This window comes from Drosophila miranda (genome assembly GCF_003369915.1).
Source record: "Drosophila miranda strain MSH22 chromosome Y unlocalized genomic scaffold, D.miranda_PacBio2.1 Contig_Y1_pilon, whole genome shotgun sequence".
Taxonomy (NCBI): domain Eukaryota; kingdom Metazoa; phylum Arthropoda; class Insecta; order Diptera; family Drosophilidae; genus Drosophila; species Drosophila miranda.
The window spans coordinates 49296351-49320173 of record NW_022881603.1 but is presented as its reverse complement, the minus strand read 5'-3'; the positions used below and the strand labels follow the sequence as shown (position 1 = coordinate 49320173).

The window sequence follows — 23823 nt, the reverse complement described above, 5'->3', positions numbered from 1 at the left end:
TAACTTTGATTGAATCTCCATTGTAATCTACATATGGAACTAGACATTTTCTAAGTGGTCTGCTGGTATTTAAGCTTTCGTAAAATGTTTTTGGAACCAATGTGCACGGTGCACCAGTGTCGCAAGCAATTTTCGTTATGTTTCCATCAATTTTTACAGGTAAATAATATACTCCATTAGTTGAGGTTGTATCAACGCTATAGATAGAAAAGTTATAATTATCATTATCAAAATTATTATCAGAATAGGTGTCATGTTTTGTTTGAGATACATAATTTACGGATTTTTTTGATTTATTTTTACAAATGCTCGCCAAGTGACCTATTTTTCCACAGCTGTGACATTTGCATGCCTTATACTTGCAATTGTTTGAGTTATGATTTCGCCAGCCACAGTGTGTGCATGGCTGCTGCTTCTTTTCTCTGCCAACGTCGCAGTCGTTTTCGCCGTCGCCGTCACCGTCGCTTCTGCCGCCTCTGTAACTCACGTTTCGGTTGCCCTTGAAATGACTTCTGCCGTTGCTCTTTGCTTGATCTCTGTTCTCGCCTCTTTGCCTCTGCCATTGACTAGTCCCGTTCTTTTGATGCATGTAGTTGACGTTGTGTTCTGTCTTCCTTGTGCTGATCTTCGTCTCCATGATCATCGCCTTCTTGAGTGCATCAGCCAGAGTTAGATTTTCGTCTTCTTCACATATTCTTTCATATATAGGGTTGGGAAGGCTCATCACAAATTGGTTTAATACAAACGCTTCCAGATTTGAGCCAAATTTGCATTCCAATGCCAATTGTTTAACTCGAGCATACCACTCCGCTACAGTCTCATCTTCACTTTTTGTGGACATGTGAAATTTTTTTCTTTCTCTGAATATGAGTGTAGGTGGTGTGTAGTGTGTTTTTAAAATTTCACATAATTCTTTGTATGCTTTTGATACGGGTGATACCGGATTGCACAAACTATGTAGTACAGTGTAAGCCGCTGTACCGATCGACTTCAACAAAACTGCCTTTTTTGTGTTTTCCTCTTTCACATTCAATTCGCACAAATGTATGTCGAATTTTTCCTTCCAAATGCAGAACGTTTCTTGGTGTGGCGAAAACTCAGCAATTGTTGCCATTTGATAGAATGTTGGTGCTTCATTTTTCGTCATGTTGCTATTCATATATTATATGCACTTTTAACATGTGTATGTATATTAATACGTTTTATTTTATCCTCGTCGCCAATTATGTAGTGTATTGACACTCAGACTTAAGCACGCGTTCTCTTCAAGATTCTCTTTTATTCTATATCCCTTGGATGGTGTGACCGTATATAGATATTAATATAATACCTAACACGCCTCTCCTTAGATGTTTAATATACATGTCATTTACAAATCTATTTTCTTATAACAATTTGATTTGTGTACTTAATCTAATTAGCGTATATAAAATTTATGTGATTTCGTATTTTTCTTTCTTCTTAATCTGTTTAGTATTTGTTTCAGTGTTTAATTTGTACATAATTTGATTTCATAATTCCTTTCTTTATATTATTTTATTGTTAAATACGCTTTACTACCTTCCCTGCCTCACGTGGTCTCAACTCTCTCCTGGTGGGTGTTAGTTGAGAAACTATTTGTTCATTGTTGGTTTTGGAATTGTCACCTACTGAACAATTGCTTTCGACATCAGGTGTTTTCGCATTAGGCGATGTATGATTGTTAGTGCTTTGGTTTCTAATTTGATCCAGGTGACGTTTTATTTCTCTGTTATTGTTCGCCAAAATACAACAATACGAACGCGGGCCCAGTTGTTGTTTTACAGTTGCCTGAGTCCAGCTTGCTTTGTTAGGATTTTTGTAGTCCCTAACCATAACTTTTTGACCCTTTAAAAATTCTGTGCTTCGTCTACCTTTGTGATTTACAACACACTCAGTCTGTTTTTTATTTATTATGCTTTCGACCGTAGGTGGTTTTAACAACGAAAATCTTGTTTTTAGTGTACGACCAAAAAATAATTTAGCAGGAGATTCGCCCGTAGTACAATGAATCGTATTTCGGTAATCGATCAAAAATCTATTTAAAATTGTATTAAAATCTTGTCTTTCATTAGCCTTTATGTTTGCATATAGTGATTTCTTAACAGTCTTTACAAAATTTTCTGCTTGACCATTAGTCGCTGGATGTCCTGGAGCAGTAAAAATGTGATTAACACCATTGTTTTTCATAAACGTTTTAAAATCATCAGAAGTGAACTGTCGTCCATTGTCACTAACTAACACGTCTGGTAAACCATATCGACAAAATACTTCTCTAAGCTTGTTGATAGTAAACAATGAAGTTATTTCCTTCGTTTTGAATACTTCTGCCCATTTTGTATAAGAATCTATAATAACCAATAAATGAAAACCTCTAATTGGTCCTGCAAAGTCTATGTGTACTCGACTCCAAGCCTTTCCTGTGGATTTCCACGGTATTAACAGACTCTTTTCTGGACTTGATTGTAGTTCCTGACAAGGAATACAATCTCGAATTAATTTCTCAATTTCAGAATCCATGCAAGGCCACCACACATAAGAACGTGCTAACATTTTGGTTTTTACTATTCCCAAATGCGATGCATGAAATTCTGCTAAAATAGCTTGTCTCAGTTTGGTTGGAATTACTACTCTGTGTCCCCATAAGATACAATCATATTCCACTGAAAGTTCATTTGTTTTAGAGATGTAGGCAGAAAACTCGCTGCCTTTTAATCTTGTCTTCGAACCAGTGTTAATTGCCTCACAAACTTTTGATAATATTGGGTCACGTCGTGTTTCACGAGCTATTTCTTTGAAGCTAATTTTGAACACCTTTTCGGACTGTATAAAATGTATGTAATTATAGTCTTCGTTTGGTACAGCCGTTTCCCATTGAGGCATTCTTGAGAGTCCATCTGCTATATTTAAGGTCCCCTTTATGTGTTCAACTGTATATTGAAAACCTGACAAAGTCAGTGCCCATCTTTGCATTCGTGCAGAGGCCATCAATGGAAGTCCTTTCAGGTCTCCAAATATGCTTAGTAATGGTTTGTGATCTGTTCGAAGGATGAACTTGTTTCCTAAAAGATACTGTCTTAATTTACTCACACAGAACACTATAGCCAGGGCCTCTTTCTCGATTGTACTGTAATTATGCTCGCTTTTGGATAATGCTCTTGATACAAATGCTATTGGTTTGATATCTTCATTGCATTTATGTGATAAAACACCTGAAACTGCATGACTGCTAGCTTCAGTCGTTAATACTAACGGTTGATCTGGGTTGTAGTGAACTAAAACTTGTTCAGAAGTTACTTCTTTCTTTACCACTTCATATGCACTCTGACATTCGCGTGTCCAATTAAATTTTGTATTTTTCTTTAATAATGCATATAAAGGACTCATTATCTGAGCGAAATTATTGATAAACTTTGAATAATAATTTACCATGCCTATGAAAGCTCTAAGCTGTGATATGTTTTCCGGAGCCGGTGCAAACAATACACTCGCAACTCTATCATTGTTTTTGCTCAGTCCTATCCTGTCAATTGAAAATCCTAGGTAACAAATTTTGGATTTAAAGAACTCACATTTCTTGTCATTTAATTTAAGTCCAACTGATTTCAGTTTTCTAAGTACAGCTTTTAGGTTTGAAATATGTTCTTGAAGATCTCGTCCTGTAACTGTTATGTCATCTTGATAAACCACAACTCCTCGCATACCCTGAAACAACCCTTCCATTGTTTTTTGAAAAATAGCTGCTGCAGTTTTTATACCAAATGGTAAGCGTTTAACTTTCAATAGTCCAATATGTGTGCTCCAAGTACACAAATTTTGAGATTGCTCATCTAAATTTAGCTGATTGTAAGCATTTGACAGGTCAAGTTTTGAATACAGTGTACCCCCTTCAAGCGCTGCAAAAATGTCGTCTATTCGAGGTAGTGGATACTTTACGTCGACTAAAGACCGGTTTAATGTAACCTTATAGTCACCACAAATTCGTATGTCACCGTTTGGTTTTAAAATCGGTACCAAAGGTGTTGCCCATTCAGAACTAACAACTTGCTCTAAAATTCCATCATCTATGAATTTTCGTAACTGCACTTCAATCTTTTCTTTCCATGCTAATGGTACTGACCTAGGCTTGAAAAATATTGGTTTTGCATCTTCTTTTAATAGTAACGATATCGTATTCGTAGTATATGAACCTAAACGAGGCTCAAAAACTTCAGCAAACTCCGATTTAATCTGTTCTGTAATTACAGAATTTGGTTCATTTACGTACACATTGTTCACCTGCATTAACTCAAAATTAAAAGCTCTCAAAAATGTTCTACCTAGCAAAGGTGGACTCACTGCATTGGTTACAACAACAACAATTTGTTTTTTTAGACCTCGATATTCGATCGTTGCATCGTACTCACCAATAACTTTGATTGAATCTCCATTGTAATCTACATATGGAACTAGACATTTTCTAAGTGGTCTGCTGGTATTTAAGCTTTCGTAAAATGTTTTTGGAACCAATGTGCACGGTGCACCAGTGTCGCAAGCAATTTTCGTTATGTTTCCATCAATTTTTACAGGTAAATAATATACTCCATTAGTTGAGGTTGTATCAACGCTATAGATAGAAAAGTTATAATTATCATTATCAAAATTATTATCAGAATAGGTGTCATGTTTTGTTTGAGATACATAATTTACGGATTTTTTTGATTTATTTTTACAAATGCTCGCCAAGTGACCTATTTTTCCACAGCTGTGACATTTGCATGCCTTATACTTGCAATTGTTTGAGTTATGATTTCGCCAGCCACAGTGTGTGCATGGCTGCTGCTTCTTTTCTCTGCCAACGTCGCAGTCGTTTTCGCCGTCGCCGTCACCGTCGCTTCTGCCGCCTCTGTAACTCACGTTTCGGTTGCCCTTGAAATGACTTCTGCCGTTGCTCTTTGCTTGATCTCTGTTCTCGCCTCTTTGCCTCTGCCATTGACTAGTCCCGTTCTTTTGATGCATGTAGTTGACGTTGTGTTCTGTCTTCCTTGTGCTGATCTTCGTCTCCATGATCATCGCCTTCTTGAGTGCATCAGCCAGAGTTAGATTTTCGTCTTCTTCACATATTCTTTCATATATAGGGTTGGGAAGGCTCATCACAAATTGGTTTAATACAAACGCTTCCAGATTTGAGCCAAATTTGCATTCCAATGCCAATTGTTTAACTCGAGCATACCACTCCGCTACAGTCTCATCTTCACTTTTTGTGGACATGTGAAATTTTTTTCTTTCTCTGAATATGAGTGTAGGTGGTGTGTAGTGTGTTTTTAAAATTTCACATAATTCTTTGTATGCTTTTGATACGGGTGATACCGGATTGCACAAACTATGTAGTACAGTGTAAGCCGCTGTACCGATCGACTTCAACAAAACTGCCTTTTTTGTGTTTTCCTCTTTCACATTCAATTCGCACAAATGTATGTCGAATTTTTCCTTCCAAATGCAGAACGTTTCTTGGTGTGGCGAAAACTCAGCAATTGTTGCCATTTGATAGAATGTTGGTGCTTCATTTTTCGTCATGTTGCTATTCATATATTATATGCACTTTTAACATGTGTATGTATATTAATACGTTTTATTTTATCCTCGTCGCCAATTATGTAGTGTATTGACACTCAGACTTAAGCACGCGTTCTCTTCAAGATTCTCTTTTATTCTATATCCCTTGGATGGTGTGACCGTATATAGATATTAATATAATACCTAACAATTTCTTTCCCCGAATTTCTTCTCATAAACTACTTCTCCTATTTTATATTCTTTTTCTCTTCTATCTTTGTTATGTAGCTTAAGCATTTTGGTCTGAGCTTCCTTAAGTAATATTGGATTATTCTTGTGCTCTATTTTGTTATACAATATGTCATATGGCATTTGATTGGTCGTTGAATGTATCGTCAGATTATATTTCAGTGCCGACCTTATTATTTTTTCTGAATAATCTGTTAGATTTAGTTCATCCTTGATGCACCGCGCTATTTCTGTTAGTGTGGAATGTACCCTTTCTACCTGACCATTTGAGGTGCTGTGTCTGGGATCAGCATAATAAATAGTTAAGTTACTCCTTTGTATGAATGATCTAAATTGTGCTGAAGTAAAGCTTGGTTCGTTGTCAGTCATTAATGATGTTGCTAACGGAAAGTGTTGCAAAATTTCCATTACCTTATTTTCAATGTTTAATTTACTTTGGATTTCCTTGACCACCAAGTATTTGGAATAAGAATCTATACAAGTTATGAATGTTAGGTTTTGGGCATAGTATATGTCTAAGTGTAATTGATCTCCTTCTTTTGCTGGAATGGGAGCTTCCCCAATTGGAATTTTTACAGGGTGTCTGTGATATTTGTTTTTGTTACAGATCTCACAATTTTTTATATATTCTTTTAATTTTTTGTGTAGGTTTGGCCAATAATACAACTTAGTTATTTGTTTGTAATTTTCGTCTAGTCCTCTATGGGCTCTGCAATGTGTTTCTTCTATAATTATAGCTTTATCTTCTGGATTTACTACATCTTGGAGGAACTTTCTCGTGAAGAGAAATTTATTTATGAAGTTTTCCTTTAGCTTATTTTGGATAAGGTATAAATCTTCTAAAGTGCAGTGTATTCCTGTGGTTAAGTGAGGCTGAATAAATTCTTTTAAATGATTAGCAAATTGTCAACCGTATCAAATTCAATAATGTGTCGGGGATTTTCATAAACTCTTACTAACTCATGAACTGTGAATCTCCCTTGCGATAATAGTAGCTGCTGTTTAAATTGGTTTAAAGGCTTGCTAGTCTCTTGAATGACGTTTTCAAAACTACTCTCTGCTGAATGCTGAGTATTTATATCTGATTCCGATTATGTCTGGTCGACATCACTATCTGTCATATGATATATTTGAATCCGAGATAAAGCGTCCGCTACTACCTTAGTTGAGCCTGGTTTATAAATGAAACTTTCAATGAAGTAATACCAACGTTTCATTTCAACATTTGGATTTTTTCGCGACATTGCAAAGGACAAAGGTTGGTGATCTGTATGTATTTCAATTCCACTCACTCCGTATAAATAATGTCGCAAATTTTTTAATGCCCATACAATAGCTAATAATTCCATTTTATTAGTAGCATATAATTGCTCGGTTTTACTTAAAGCTTTAGAAATAAACGTTATGGGATTCCCATCTTGTGATAAAACTGCACCTACTGCTATGTCCGATGCATCTGTGGTTAATGTACATTTTTTATTGTAATCTGGTTGTACTAATTCAATATGTGCTATTAAACTGTCCTTTAAATTATTAAATGCTCCCATTGCTGGTTCATCCAGCTGTATTAATGTTTTCTTGGATGCCCTTCGTGAAACTTTCCCATTTACTCCACTCAGATATTTTGTTAATGGTTTGGCAATTGTAGCATAATTTCGGACATATTTTCTGTAATACCCTGTTAGTCCTAAGAAGCTTCGTAGCTCTCTGATATTTTTAGGAATTGGATAGTTTTGTATGGTGGAGATTTTATCTGGATCTGTTTTAATGATATTATGGGAAACAATGTATCCCAGAAATTTGGTTTCCAATTGAAAGAATTTAGACTTCTCTAGGGAAATTTTCATATTAGCATTTTGCAATATCTGTATTATATGAATAAGATCTTTATAATGTTGTTCTATAGTTTTTGAAAATATTATTATGTCGTCCATATAGACGTGACAAGTTTTCCCAGCTTGTTCTCTAAGTATATCGTCCATTGACCTTTGGAAAATTCTGGGAGCGTTCGTCAATCCCATAGGCATTCTTAGAAATTCATATTTACCGTTATTTATGGAAAAAGATGTTTTTTCAATATCTGATTCCCTCATTAAAATCTGATAGAAACCTGACTTTAAATCAATGGCCGAGAAATACTTTGCCTTACCTAAATTGGCAAGGATTATCCGGTATGGTGTTTTCATTAAGTTTCTTAAAGTCTATTACTAATCTATGTTTAGGAGTTCCGTCCTCATTTACTCCCTTCTTTGGTACTACTATTACCGTTGAATTATATGGGCTTTTACTAGGTCTGATTATACCTTCATCTAACATTTTACTTATTTCGTTATTAACGAAATCGTTAACCGAATAAACGTATGGATACTGCTTGCCATATACCGGTCTATCATGTTCAGTGTTAATCTCCTTTTATATCCGTTCTGAACGGTAACTGTAAATCTATATTGGCATGGTCTTCTTCGATGATAGATACCATTTTCTCTCTGAGATTTTCTAAATTGTCTTCTTTGTAGAATATTGTGTTATACAATTTAATTTTTTTCAATTCAGAATTTGCATAATTTTGAATGTCGGATATTTCTACGACGGCGCGTTCAGGATTTTTGCATCCCAAACTTTTAAATTGTTCATTGTCGGATAATTCAACGACGGCGTGTTCAGGATTCTTTAATCCCAAACTATTCAAACTTTTAGTGTCGGATAATTCAACGACGGCGTGTTCAGGATATTTTAATCCCAAACTATTAAACTTTGGATGTCGGATAATTCAACGACGGCGGGTTCAGGATATTTGAATCCCAAACTATTGACGGATAATTCTTCGTCGGCGTGCTCAGGATTTTTTGATCCCAAGCTATATAAACTTCCTTCTACCTTTACTGAATCACTTTTCATTTCTTTTTCTTCTTCAAAATATTTTTTTATTATAAATTCCTTCAATGGAAGGATGGTTTTTCCTTCTATAAAGGTTAATTTGTTTAAAGAAAGAACCTCATCATATATAAGTTTCTCTTCATTGTCTTTATAACTTAAAGTCCCCTTTCCTGTATCAATAACAGCTCCGATTTTCTTTAATAGGTTAAATCCTATTAGTAAATCCGCCTCCATTCCATCTATTTCGTAAAACACTTGTTTTGTGTTACAAATAGTTATATTATGGAAATTTTTAATTATCGAAAACCCATTTACTGAAGCAACTTTCTTATTGAAATTTTAGAATAGTTTTGCTAAATAACGATACCGAAACAACTTGTGTGACTGCAATTTTGTATTTTAATACGACGAAAAAAAAAGGAGTGCGTGCGTTCGATTTCATGGATTTTTCTCGACTTCTTTTCATATATTAAAACAATTTCTTCTGTGCCTACCTTACCTACGGTGGCAAAGTGGGGCGAATTCGCCAAGAGCGAGAGAGCGAGCTTTTATTGCGCTCCCGCTTTGCCCTAGCCTAACTTACACTAGACTTCATGAAATACTATCCTAATAACAATTATTATTTTCCAAATGGCGCTACACCGGCCCCGTTGAAGGCCTGGAAGGCTTCAAACCATTGGCAGAAGCGCCAATTTGTGGATTGGCCTCCTGAACTTGGCTCCGCTGCTCGTCCTTAGGTCGACAACTCTGACCCTTCCGTCCTGCCCGGCGATTGTTCCGACCACCCTTCCGAGGAGCCACTGTTGAGGGGGCAGGTTGTCCTCGGCGACGATTACGAGGTCGCCTTCCTTTATGTTTGGCTCCTCCTGGTGCCACTTGCATCTTATTTGCAATCCCAGCACATACTCCCGGGACCATCGCTGCCAGAACATTTGCCTGGCTGACGAGACAAGCCGCCATCGCTTTAAGCAGCTCAGACCCTCCTGGTCCGGGGTCCTGGGTGCTGGGGGTGCGATAAGCGGCCCGCCTGTCAGCAGGGGCCCGGGAGTCAGCGCGTCTCCGTCGCTTGGGTCTGGGCTTAGGGGTCCTAGCGGGCGTGAGTTGAGTACCGCCTCGATCCCGACCAGCACGGTCTCCAGCTCCTCTGCGGTGAGGAGAGCGCTTCCGACTGCCCCTAGGAGTAGGCCCTTGGCAGACTTCACACCGGCCTCCCAAAGTCCGCCCATGTGCGGTGCTCGAGGCGGTATGAAGGCAAACTCGCACCCGCTTCTTGACGCAAATTCGCGTATCGCGTCCGCTTCCGCCTCTATCTTCCTCCGCAGTTCGCTGAAGTGGCGACTTGCTCCGACGAAATTTTTTGCGTTGTCGCAGTTCACGCGTTGCGGACATCCTCGACGACCGACGAACCTTTGGAATGCCAATAAGAAGGAATTAGTCGTCAAATCGGAGACAATTTCTAAATGAACCGCCTTGGACGCAAAACAGACAAATAACGCTATGTAGGACTTATAAGGGGGCCTTCCACGAATTTTCAGAGTCGTATAGACTGGGCCACAAAAATCAACGCCACATACTGAAAATGGGCGGAGAGCACGGAGCCGGTCTGCGGGTAAGTTGCCCATCATTTGGGTCTGGAGTAGCGGCTTGCATTTAAAGCAACGAATACACGACCTAACTGTCGCCCTGCAGACCGCCTGAGCATTCACTATCCAAATGCGCTGTCTAAGGATACTCACGAGTGCTCGTGGGCCGGCATGAAAATTCGTTTGATGCAGGTAGCGAACGTATGTCTGCACAAACTGCGAGCGTTTTGTCAATAACAAGGGAAACTTGGCATTATATGACATAGGAGCGTTAACAAGCGCTGAAGACTGGGGCCTAACTTGGTGCCTTTACGAACCCTTTCAATATCTTCTTGGGACTAATTTTTCTGTGTTATTTCGACTATTTTTAGAAACGCCTCGTCGTATTCTACGGATGACGGAATTTTTCCAAAGTTGAGACTTTTGTCTTTGCATTTTCGGATGAAGCGGAACACGAAAACGAACACTCTTAGCAGTTTGAGGTGTGACGAGTATCCCTCGATTACATCCACTAAATAATTTGGCTTGGCCGCGACGGTCAGTCCGACCGATTTCTTCCGACTTTCCATCTGTATCTCTTCTTCGGAAAGCTCGAAGTGTGGATTTCTGGGCCAGCTCTCTTCTTCAAACTTTAAGAACTCTGGTCCACCAAACCAGATCGACTGCACGATTTCCTCTACGTCGCAACCTCTCGAAACTATGTCTGCTGGGTTCTGTTTTGTTGGCACATGCCGCCACGTAGCTTCACTTGACCACTCTTGAATCTCCGCTACTCGGTTCGCAACGAATGTTGACAACGACGAAGGGTGGGATCTGATCCAATGAAGAGTAACTTCTGAATCTGACCAGAATATCATTTTATCAATTGGAACCTTGAGCAGTGATGTGATTCGGTGACAAAGGTCTGCTAGAAGGTGAGCGGCACATAACTCAAGCCTTGGGAGCGTTTTCGTCTTGAGTGGCGCTACTTTCGACTTTGCAGTCAACAAGGAGACCTTGAAACCTTCTGCAGTCTTTCTACGGATATAGACGCAGGCTCCATAAGCTCTCATGGATGCGTCGGCAAAGGCATGTACTTGAATCGGTGACATGGGATCAGTATGCACAAATCGAGGTATGGTAATCTTCTCCAACTGACCCAAGGATTCTTTTAATAAGTTCCATGCTGTTTCCAAGTTCATTGGAATTGACTCAACCCAATCTAGCTTGTTGAGCCAAAGCTCCTGCAGTAGGATCTTTCCCTTAATTACTAAAGGACTTAACAAGCCAAGGGGGTCAAACAGCTTTGATGTCACCGATAATATGTTCCGTTTTGTCGCTCGGAGACCCATAACTGACGTGTCAATTTGGAACTTAAAGACGTCTTCGTGTGGCAGCCACGATATTCCTAACGCCTTAGTTGACTCTGAGTCCGAGATCGTTATCGGTTTAACTGTGCTCTCGGATGCGGTGACCTCAGGTGAGTTCGAAAACCATTTAGTCAATTCGAACCCAGCGGTTTGAAGAACCTGAGCCACATCAGACTTAATTGTCTTTAACTCCTCTACGCAACCAGCACCAGTCAACATGTCATCGACATAGAAGTCGGAGTCAATAACTTCAGCAGCTTTAGGGAGTGAGTGTTTTGCAGACTCACTCAACCTCTTCAAACACCGAATAGCCAAAAATGGGGCTGGTCCAATCCCATATGTTACGGTGTTGAGCTGGTATATTCTCAAGGACTCAGACGGGTCTCTTCTCCACACTATGAGCTGGAATTGTCTATCCGCATCAGCGACCAAGACTTGGCGATACATCTTTTTGACATCGGCTGTCAAGGCGTACCTGTGTAGTCTGAATCGGAGCAATGTCGAATACAGCTCATCCTGTATCGTAGGACCGACCATCAATATGTCGTTCAAGGCCACCTGAGAGGACGTTTTACAAGACGCATCGAAAACGACGCGGAGCTTGGTCGACGTGCTTTGAGGCCTCAACACACACTGATGTGGAATGAAATAATGTGGAGTTTTGGGGATTGTGTTGTCTGTGGTAGACATGTGACCCAAGGAGAGGTACTCTTCCATGAACTCCAAGTACATTTTCTGCAACTCGGGGTCACGAGACAATCTTTTTTCAAGCGATAAAAACCGCCGTTTAGCCACTTCAAAGGAGTTGCCTAAGATACTGGGATCTGATTTGAACGGCAGTCTTACTTCAAACCGACCTGAAGGCACGACCTGAGTAGTCCTTCTATAATGCTTTTCACATAACTTGTGTTCAGGAGATAAAGACTTTTTAGAAGACGGCAATTCTTCCAGTGACCAAAACTTTTGTAATGTATTGTCGATGTGGATCACTGACTCTTCTCGACAACTCAAACAATTCCTAGCTTCTTGGGTGGCAGTCACCTTTGGAGTGTATCTGCCCGACACAATCCAGCCGAAAAGCGTTTTCTGCAGAGTTGGATAGTCAGGACCTTGACGAATCTGACCAACAGATAAAACTTCGAAAAATGTTTCTGCACCTATCAACATATCTATCTTCTGTGGCTTGAAGAAATATGGGTCTGCAAGTGGTAAGTTCTTCGGGATTTTCCAGTCACTCACGTTAAGGGTCTGATCAGGGTGATACCCCGAAATGGACTTTAGAATCCAGAAATCAACCGAAAACTCACTACCAGTAATTCGCGACTTCACCAACGTGTGTATCTTTTTCTTGACTTGTGAATTGGATTCACCAATACCAAGCAAGTTGATACACGACTCCTCCCTACGGATCTGTAAGCGCTGTGCTAAGTCCTCAGTTATAAAATTGGTTTGAGACCCCGAGTCCAGCAGAGCTCGGGCCAAAACATGTTCACCATTATTTGTTCGGACGCTTACGATCGACGTAGCCAGAATAACTCTATCCATAGCTGTCGCATGGAGAGCATGCGAAGTGGAAGTTTGATTCTGATTGGGAGGAGGAGAAGAATTCTCTGGGGGTGATGGTAACGCCAGACTTTTATTCGCCACTGTGTACCTATGCAATAAGGTATGGTACACACACTCGACACTTCTTAGCTTTGCATCGTACTACAGAGTGGCCTTGTTGCAGACAATTGATGCACAGGGATGAAGTTTTTGCGAATTCGAACCTTTGCATTACTGCCAGCCGACCAAATGGACTGCAATCTGTCAACAAATGGCCTTTCGCATTGCAGTAGCTGCATTGTTGGTTTTTGGTATTCGCGGTGGAACACGCGAATGAGCTCCGATTATGCGGCTTGCTTTGCACAGCTTTCTGCTCCTGCTTTGGTTTGTCCGAATTTTCGGCGGAAAGATGCTGATGTCTGCGATTAAGCAACTTTTCACAGTCAGCCCAAAGTGGCAGCTTCTCATAATCGAGCTGTTCTTCCCATTTCTCTTTGGTCACCGGATCGACTCTGCACAAGACGAGATGAATAATCATCGCATTCGAGATCTTTTTATCATCGCCTATCGACAACAACGAACCATATATGGATGAGGCGGTATCGAAAAGGTTTCTTAAGGACGATGCTGATTGCTGGGTCATTTTGGGAAGACTAAATAGGGCATCAATGTTTAAAGATCAGACAATCATTATCGTAGACCCGTTTTAAGCTAGCCATTGCTTTCTCGTAGTTGGTCTCGGTTACTTGGAAAGACCTAACTGTTCCCAACGCTTCACCGGAGAGACACGAAAGCAAATGGTTGAACTTTTCGATAATTGGAATGCTTTGGTCATTGTGAACTAGAGTCTCAAATAAACCTATGAAGTTTTTAAAGTCCGAAAAGTTGCCGCTGAACTGCGGCAGAGCTAACTTCGGAAGGCGAGCACGAGTTGGGCCACCATAAGCTGGTACTGCCGGTATTGTCTCATCAGCTGTCTTGAATGCGCAAATGAGAGACATTAATTTTGCCTTTGTGACAATTGAGAGTTCTTCCAACTCGACTCCAAATTCATCGTCAATGTCTATATCTTCAATCTTCTCTTGAAGTTCGCGGGTCGTGTCAATGCTACGCATCAGCGTTTCGAGTCTGCACTCGAGCTCCGTCAATACGGCAACTGCGCTTTTTCTTCAGCTCTTCAAGGGCAATATTGTTGGCTTTTGAGGTCATATTGATTCTCAATACAAGCAACTGAAGGCGAAAGATCGTTTCTAATAATCGTATTTAATGCCGAGGCACTCAATGAAATAATGGGTAATTGTACCCAAACGAGGTGAAAAACCAATATACCCGAAAAATTTAGGGTAGAGCGTCGCTTGGCTGGCGCGTACACGAAAACCACACAAGAATAGCAACGAACTGCACTGGTGACAAGCGAAAACGAAAAATTTCACCGCTGCAGTTCTGAAGAATGGATGTTGTGTATACGTATGCACCGACAACGATCGACGCTAAATTGATTTGCGAGGCACGACTTTGTCTTAATTGATAGTTGGATCCTACTGACACCAAACGAATATACCCGACGAAAACAGGGTAGCGCGTCACTTGGTATTTGGTTTGGATCAAGCGCGCCAAACAAAAGAACAACGATAAGCAACGGTGAAGAGCGAAAGCGAGACGAAAAAAATTCACCGCTGCAGCTGCGTATTGGTATGCGTGCTTGGCCAACGACCCAACTATACATATATTTGACACAACGAAATCGAGAAAGGGGAAAGGGGTGACAGCGATTGCAGTTAAAATGAGTTGTATGTGTAGTTATTGCGTCCAAGAGGGTTAGATGTACATACATATGTATATATGTATTAATATATATGTATATGCTCAACTCTAACTACAGCATGCAATCTAGCTCTACTATGTCATACGTATGTGCCAAGAATTGAAAGCGAGGTGCAATTGTTTCAGCACAAGACAATAATTGCGAGTTTTTTAATCTTTTCGTCTTCACTCGAGCTTTCAATTTTTTGCACAAATACCTCTTGAGAAGATTGGAAATTCCAGGTGCTGTACTCTCCTCTTCTTATACTGGATGCTCCACTTGGATCTTCTTGGGTAGATGGTATATGTGTATCTCCTTTTGTATATATGTAGCTGCAGACAGGGTATTGCACGACCGACGCGGTGATTTTTAGTTTTGTTTGTTGAATTATTTGCACACACGTCGCGGTCAATTTGCCAATTTAGCTGCAGCACATATGCATGTACATGTATGTAGGTATAATAGATTTTGGCTATTTATCTTTTCTCCACTGTGTCACTGTCACTTTTGCCTTCCACTTGAATTAATACGTTTAAATTGCAAGTACACCCGGGGGCGCCATGAAATTTTAGAATAGTTTTTCTAAATAACGATACCGAAACAACTTGGGTGACTGCAATTTTGTATTTTAATACGACGAAAAAAAAGGAGTGCGTGCGTTCGATTTCATGAATTTTTCTCGACTTCTTTTCATATATTAAAACAATTTCTTCTGTGCCTACCTTATCTACGGTGGCAAAGCGGGGCGAATTCGCCAAGAGCGAGAGAGCGAGCTTTTATTGCGCTCCCGCTTTGCCCTAGCCTAACTTACACTAGACTTCATGAAATAGTATCCTAATAAGAATTATTATTTTTCAAATGGCGCTACACTTATAAATTGATAATTCTTTTTTATTTTCGTAAGTTCCCTTTTTTATATAACAGGAAGTTGCTCCCGTATCTATCAAAACTTTTATTCTTTGTTTAATTTTGTATCTACTCTTTTTAGGTAGGGCAGACCTACTTCGGGGGCTGATCTAAAAAATGGTCCTCTTCAATGTTATTTATCCGCATTGCTTTATTAGCCGGTTGTTCCGACGTTTCATTTGGTTTTCGTTTCTGCGCTTGATTTGCGTTAGATTGATTATTCGGTACTACGTTTGCTCGAAATTGCTGAGCTTGGTTATAATTGTTATTATTTCTCCGATAATAACCATTAGTATTTTCCCGATAATATCTATTATTATTATTACCTTTGTATTGAGTGCTGATCTGTCGGTTCTGGATTTGTATTGATTCGTCTATATCCATTGGTTCTGGGGCCTGATTTTGTTGTCTATTACCCAAGAAATAGGGTTGTCCCCATGACATGTTATTCCTCTGAAAATCCCTTTTTTGGTCGAATGGTGAACTATTAGTCCTTGGTTGTCGTTGGTTGAATCTTAATGTATTGTAATTATTATTCCCTGAATTTCTGGGGCCACTGAATTGGTAGGCAAATTGGGCCAGTATGTTATTTGAATGCAATTCCTGTACCTTTGAATCTGGGGGATTCAATGAGAATAGGATTTCTGCAATACCGCCGTTTAGGCCAGTGACAAAAATGCGTAAGGCATTGTCTCTAATTTTTTTATTTGATTCTTTTGTAATTTCACTGTCCTTTCCGTGAGTCATTATTGTCTTATTTATTAACAAGGTCATTTTCTTGTTAACCTCGTTATAGAAATATATTATTGAAAGGTTCCCTTGTCGGAGAACGCTTAGCTCCTGTTCTATTATTTAAATTGGTCTCTTGTCACTGTAAACAAAGTCAAGTCGTGAAAGTATGGCATCGAAATTAAAAACTGTCCCGTGGTTGGTCAGTGCGTCATGTGCTGGTCCTGTTATTTTGTTTCTTAAAATTGTTAAGGCAATATAATATTGTGTTAAAGTTATTTTATTTGTAAGACAGCAGAAGATCAGTATACAGAATTATATGTGCTTCCGAGTAACATACGCAAGAGACAGACGCCGAAAGAAGAATATCGATATGAGAACATCGATATGAGAACATCGATATGCAGCAGGGCACATGCGCAGTGTTGTTAGAGATCAATATCTAATTATCTAATTGAACACTCCTCCTCAACACAACGCATGTTTACAAACTTTAAATATACTTAACTAATATTCAATAACATGTCAAGCACTTATAAACGATCTTTTAAACCAAATGCGAATTCAAATTTATGGTGCTTAACCTTGGCTAAGTTCTTTGTGAGGACATCTGCTATCATCTCATCGGTTGGCAGATACGCAATGTTGACTTCACCTCTCTTGAGAACCTCTCGAATATGATGTATCTTGACGTCGATGTGCTTTGTACGTGCATGAAACATGGGGTTTCTAGCAATCTGCTGTGCTCCAATGTTGTCGCCGTACATCTGAATAGCTGACTCCTTGGACATCAGCTTCAAGTCAATCAGTAGGCTGCGAAAATATATCGCCTTTTTTGCTGCAGATGATATGGCTTTTTGTACTCTGCCTCCGTGGAACTGAGGGCAACCGTCGATTGCTTTCTTGACTCCCAAGAAACCGCTCCTCCTGCCAACATGCATACATAGCCAGTGAATGACTTTCGGTTCGTCATATCACTTGCCCAATCTGCATCAAAAAAAAACACTCAATTGCCTTTCCTTGCTTTGTGTAGCATATCTCCCAGTCGATAGTTTTTGCCAAATATCGAAGGATGTGCTTGGCTGCCGCTTCATGCTCGGAATGAGGATCCTTGTTACGTTGTGCTAATTTGTTCACCGAATGCGCAATGTCCGGACGAGTCATAACAGCAAGATAAGATAACTCTCCAATTAGCTTTTGGAACGATGTGATGTCGACCCTGCGGCAGTCCTCTTTGTTGCATGCCACCTGGTAACCAGCTTCAAGAGGCGTGGACGTCTGTCGACAATCTTTCAAATTGTACTGTTCGAGCAACTCTCTAATATACTTCCGTTGGCTGATTGAAATAGCACCCGTACTGCCTTCACGTTTCACCTCAATACCTAAAAAGTATTGCATAGGCCCGATGTCAACCACATCAAATTCTGCTGCGATCTTTATCTTGATATCAGATATATCATCTAGGTCCTTATACGCCAAAATAATGTCAACTACGTAGACAGCTATTAGACACATATTTTTACCTGGCTTACAATACAGACAGGGTTCGTTGACAGTCGGTATAAAACCAATGCGTCTCAGGAAACTACTCCACGTAGAGTTCCACACTCTTCCTGATTGTTTTAGGCCATATATACTTTTGTGAAGCCTCAAAACGTGATTTGGGTGAACTTCGCTGATGAAGCCCTCAGGTTGTCTCATAAAAACCTCATCTTCCAATTCGCCGTTGAGATACGCCGTGACAACATCCATTTGATGTAGGTGGAGACCATGTTCGACTGCAAGTGCAATTATCAACCTGATAGTTGCGTGGCGTACAGCTGGTGCAAATGTTTCCTTGTAGTCGATCCCGTAGAGTTGGCTACAACCTTTCGCCACCAGACGTGATTTGAGCCTGTTCACGCTTCCATCCGGATTGGACTTAACTGCATAAACCCATCTGCATCCAATGGACTTTTTCCCGCTAGGCAATTTAGTAAGCGACCACGTGCCGTTCTTCACGAGAGATTCGTACTCGTCCTTCATTGATGCTTTCCATATCTCGCCTTCAGTAGACCGTTCAGCTTGTGCGTAGTTTTGTGGAACTTATACGTCTGCTGCCAGTATCGCATTGAGCATATAATACTGCTTCCTTGGTCGTCCTGGTTTGCCCGTCCGTACTATGGTTGGGCGTCCTGGTCCTCTTATTGGTTCTGGAAGTACAAGAATGTCATTACTAGACCTAATATTCTCCTGATTTTCTGGATCTTTAAATTGCTCGCTATCCATTTCGGGTTCAGAGTCCTGGTTTTGTTGAACCTCAATTGATGCCATGTCATTGGAACATGATGCATCTAGTTTGCCCCCTTCAGGTTCTACAAAAATGACATCCCTACTCTCTACGAGTTTCCTGGTTTCTTTACTGACCAAACGGTATGCTTTGGCCGTATCCGAGTAGCCCACCATTATATACTCTAAGCCTTTCTGTGCGAACTTTGATTTCTTTGTTTTATCTAGAGCTATCGCTACTGAGCCAAAAACTCTTAAATGCGATACCACTTGCTTTCTACCTGTCCACATTTCAAAAGGTGTCACCCCGCTCAAGCAGCTGCTTGCCACTCTATTTCGCAAATACGTGGCAGTTCGAATCGCTTCTGTCCAATAGCATTCACTTAACCCAGCATGCAGCAGCATACTTCTTGCCATTTCCACCAATGTTCTGTTGGCCTTTCTGCAACTCCGTTTTGTTGAGGTGTATATGGCACTGTTAAGTTTCGCTTTATTCCATTTTGGTTTAGGTAATTATCAAAAACGTTTGATATGTATTCTCGGCCATTGTCGCTTCGTAAAACCTTGACTTTTCTCCCAGTTTGGCACTCAACTTGACTTTTAAATTCTTTAAAAGCCTCGAAAACCTGATCTTTGGTTTTTAGGAAACTTACTGATACATATCTTGAACAATCATCAATAAATGTGGCGAAATATCGATTGCCTCCCATTGACTGCTTTTGCATTGGACCGCATACATCAGTATGTATTAAGTCTAGAACGCCCTTTGACCTGTTTGTGCTCGATTGAAATGGTTGCACGCAAATTTTACTTGTTGCGCATGTTGCACACACTTGTTTTGGCTTGTATATGCCCTTGAGACCTATTACCATCTCCTTGTTAACCATTTCCTTTAATGCGTCAAAATGTACGTGGCCGAACCTATTGTGCCATTTGAATGCATCTGCCTCAACATTTACAATGTTCATACACTTTTCCTGATTGTCCTGAACCATAAACAATCCATTTTCCAGATGTGCCTTTATAACTATTTTTCCGTTTTCAAAAATCATCGCTTGATTTTTCTCAAACACAACTTTTTTTCCATGTTTTAATAGTTTTGTGACCGATATAAAATTGTACTGCAAATCTGGTACCAAGATAACCTTTTCCAGCGTAACGGATCTATCACCGAACTTTACTTGAACAGTTCCATGCCCTTCAGCAATAAGTGATTTACCGCCGGCTAAAAATACTTTTTGATTATCTTCCGTGAACGACACAAAGCGTTCCTTGTCACAACATAGATGCGCCGTTGCGCCACTGTCTATGCACCATGCATTTAACATCTGGTCATTTGGCTTAGCTAAACTTAGGATTGGTACATATTTTTCTGGTTCCACTTTGGCATATTCGGTTACGCAAAGCATTGTACCCAATCTTTCCCCGCTATTACTGTTTGCGGCCTTGTTGTTTGCTCCTTCCTGCTTGCTTTTAGCACGGCATTCCGATTTAAAATGCCCTTCCTTTCCGCACTTAAAACACTTTTTGCCCTTCTTAAAGTTTTTCTTAAAATTGTTGTTGTCATAACTGACGTGTAGTTCCGAGCTACTTGTAATTTCCTTGCTAATGCTATCTTCCTGCCTATTCGCTTCTTCAGAAATTTTTATTTTTAGCATGCTCAAGCTCGGCAAATCATCTCGCGTCTCAATCGCAACAACAAAACATTCATACGATTTAGGCAAACCATTTAGCAACACAACTGATATGATCTTTTCATCAACCTTTATGTTGACCTCTGCTAAAGCCTCGTGTACCACCTGGAATTTCCGCAAATATTCCTGTGCACTGATACCATCCGACATTTTTGACGTCAACAATTGTTTAATTAAAAGCACTACCCTTGCTGGTCCGCTTGGCCTGTGAATTTTATCCTTTTGATCCTCTAGTTCAAAAGCTGCACGTTGCTCATTTGTTGCACTTTCACTAAGCTCAATTTTACCACTGACGATTGGCCACAAATCATTTTGTATGAGAACACTTCTCATCAAAACTTCCCATGTGCTATAATTGTTTTCGTCCAGTTTCTCAATATTGAAATTCATATTTCCACTCATTTTTTATACTTATTGTCCCACAGTGCAAAATTTGTAACTGTCGATCGTCTCATGCACAAAGCAACTACGACGACAATACTGTTGTCCGTGTCTTTCTTTTGTTTTTTCGTTTTCTCTTAAGTATCCCTCCGAGTTGCTATTTACACACACACACTCGGGATTTTCTAAGGCTTGGTATACACACTTTTGGGTATACACACTCGCGGTTTTGTGCGGCTTGGCATACGCACTTTTTGGTATACACACTTGAGTCTCCGTTCGCTTTTGTGTTTCTTGATACGTTGGGACTGCTTTATTTTGGACTTTAAACCACGGCAACGGTCCGATTCGCTGCAAAATTCTAATAAAAAAAACATAATGCGAATCTCCGTTGAATTTGTTCAACTTGTTCTTTTGCCTTTCTATGTACACACATACACTAATGAGTCTATGCCATTTTTTTTAGCACTGCTTTTCACTAAGCACCAAACAATGTTTATTGTTTCTCACTGTTTCTGTTTTATACTGTTTCTGGGTGAATTGGTGTCTGGGCCCATAACCTGTTAAAGTTATTTTATTTGTAAGACAGCAGAAGATCAGTATACAGAATTATATGTGCTTCCGAGTAACATACGCAAGAGACAGACGCCGAAAGAAGAATATCGATATGAGAACATCGATATGCAGCAGGGCACATGCGCAGTGTTGTTAGAGATCAATATCTAATTATCGTGGCGGTCACTTTGAACATATTGCTTACTTCCTTTTTTTTATAATTTCACTGCAGTTTCTGCAGCTTCCTTCCATCCTACGTACTGCTTTAATCCGCCATTGAAAATTGGTAGGGATTCTATTACTTTTAATGTGGTGTCATCTTTGATTGTCTCATCTAGATTCTATTTGTTGTTTTAAATTTACTATTTGCTCCTGTACTTGTGAAATTTGAAGTGTTTGACCAATTCTTTGACCTGATCTGCAGTGAGATCGGTCCTTGTCTGTGAGTTAATCATTTTTAGTTTTCCAAAGTCTAAAGTTAGTTGATCCACCTTAAATTTTTCTTATATGTTTGTTCTTATATTCTTGACCTAATTGAACATATATTTAGTACTACAACTTTCGCTCACTAACTATCCGGTAGAGTCGTCCTTCTTAGGCTCTTCCTTCTTGGTTTGGCTGACAATTCGTCGAACGGGTCTTCCTTCGTAAATTTCTTTGTTGTTTAACTGGGTCTTCAGGGGGTCTTCCTTCTCTGGTTTAGCTGGTAGTTTCACTTTCTTTGTGTTTTGTTTTGATTTGTTTGGTTTAAAGATTTTGTTTTTTTTTTTTGTATTTTTGAATTGTCTTGATTAGCTTTTTTTGTATTTATTTTTGCACACCCTAAGCTCCGGTTTGTTTCCTTTTTATCGTTTCCGACCCCATAAAGTATATATATTCTTGATCAGCATCAATAGCCGAGTCGATTGAGCCCTGTCTGTCTGTCCGTCTGTCCGTCCGTCCGTCCGTCCGTCTGTCCATCCGTCCGTCCGTCCGTCCGTCCGTCCGTCCGTCCCCTTCAGCGCCTAGTGCTCAAAAACTATAAGATCTAGAGCAACGATGTTTTGGATCCAGACTTCTGTGATATGTCACTGCTACAAAAATATTTCAAAACTTCGCCCCGCCCACTTCCGCCCCACAAAGGACGAAAATCTGTGGCATCCACATTTTTAAAGATACGATAAAACCAAAAACGCAGAATCGTAGACGATGACTATATGTTCTAGAGTGTGAAATGTCAACCAGATCGTAAAATTATTATAGCCAGAATTAAGAAAACAATTTCATTCTTGCTCGCTCTGTCTCTCTCTAACACACAGGTTTCATGGTCGGCTTTGCCAATTGCAAAATATGAGTTCAAGGATCTCAGAACCTATAAGAGCCAGAGCAACCAAATTTAGTATCCACACTCCTGTGATATCGGACCTTGACCGTTTCGTGTCCAAATTTCGCCACACCCCCTTCCGCCCCCGCAAAGGACGAAAATCTGGGGCATCCACAAATCTCAGAGACTATTAAGGCTAGAGTAACCAAATTTGGTATCCGCATTTCTGTTAGATCTCACTATAAAACGTAGATCTCAGAATTTCGCCCCACCCTTTTCCGCCCCCACAAAGGACGAAAATCTGTTGCATCCACAATATTGCACATTCGAGATTGCTGAATCTGGATCAGATCAGATAATTTTTATAGCCAATAGGAACAAATCAATTTGCAGTGGCTACGCAGCGCTCGACGTCACGCTCAGACTGATTTTCTGTCTCTCTCGCACGCACTCTTTGTCGTGTCGTTTAATATTAGCGGCGTCTGCCGGAGGAGAGCCATACTGACTTAGTATCGGGTATAACCGTAGAGTTGCGGTGTCCGCAGCAACTCACAACGTTCCCCCTCGTTCTTATCTAATATCTCACAGTCACTCCGCGTTTTTATATTGAAAGATTTATTCCAATAATTAATTGTCCTTCGGGTTTCGGCACGACGCAACACTTTTATTATTCGGTGCTTTTTATACAACGTCGCCCCACGTTGGGCGCCAATTAAATAACTGCGGTAGCGGATTGCGTTTTTAAAAAGTTTTTATTTAACTTCTATGTTTACAGATATAGATTTAAGTTGAGGGTCACAAAGGATTCCGGACAAAGGGTTTGCGCGATCTTAGTTTTTAGCTCGACTTTTCGGTGTCGCTTCTGGATCAAGACTGACTTGAACTTTTCGATCTTTGCATCGTCGATCCCTGTTCGGAGCAGAACCCAGCCGATTAGCTGCTTGCCAAATAGCACCTAATTCTTGGCCCTTAGCCGCTTATTTTGTTTGTTACTTATGTCTATGTCACTCATTTGTTTGTTAAAGCT

General features: G+C 40.0%; 2 protein-coding genes across 2 annotated transcripts in view; one reads left to right on the top strand and one right to left on the bottom strand.

The window, feature by feature from the left end:
* LOC117190822 overlaps nucleotides 1-23823 on the top strand; it is a 65032-nt gene that overhangs the window by 33264 nt on the left and 7945 nt on the right. The window lies entirely within an intron of this gene.
* LOC117190823 lies at nucleotides 9318-15564 on the bottom strand. Its single transcript, XM_033395861.1, has 2 exons — nucleotides 15178-15564; nucleotides 9318-10086 (listed from the first exon to the last, which is right to left on the bottom strand). Exon 2 carries the CDS (start codon nucleotides 9903-9905, stop codon nucleotides 9348-9350), a length of 558 nt encoding a protein of 185 aa, XP_033251752.1. The 5' UTR covers nucleotides 9906-10086; nucleotides 15178-15564; the 3' UTR covers nucleotides 9318-9347.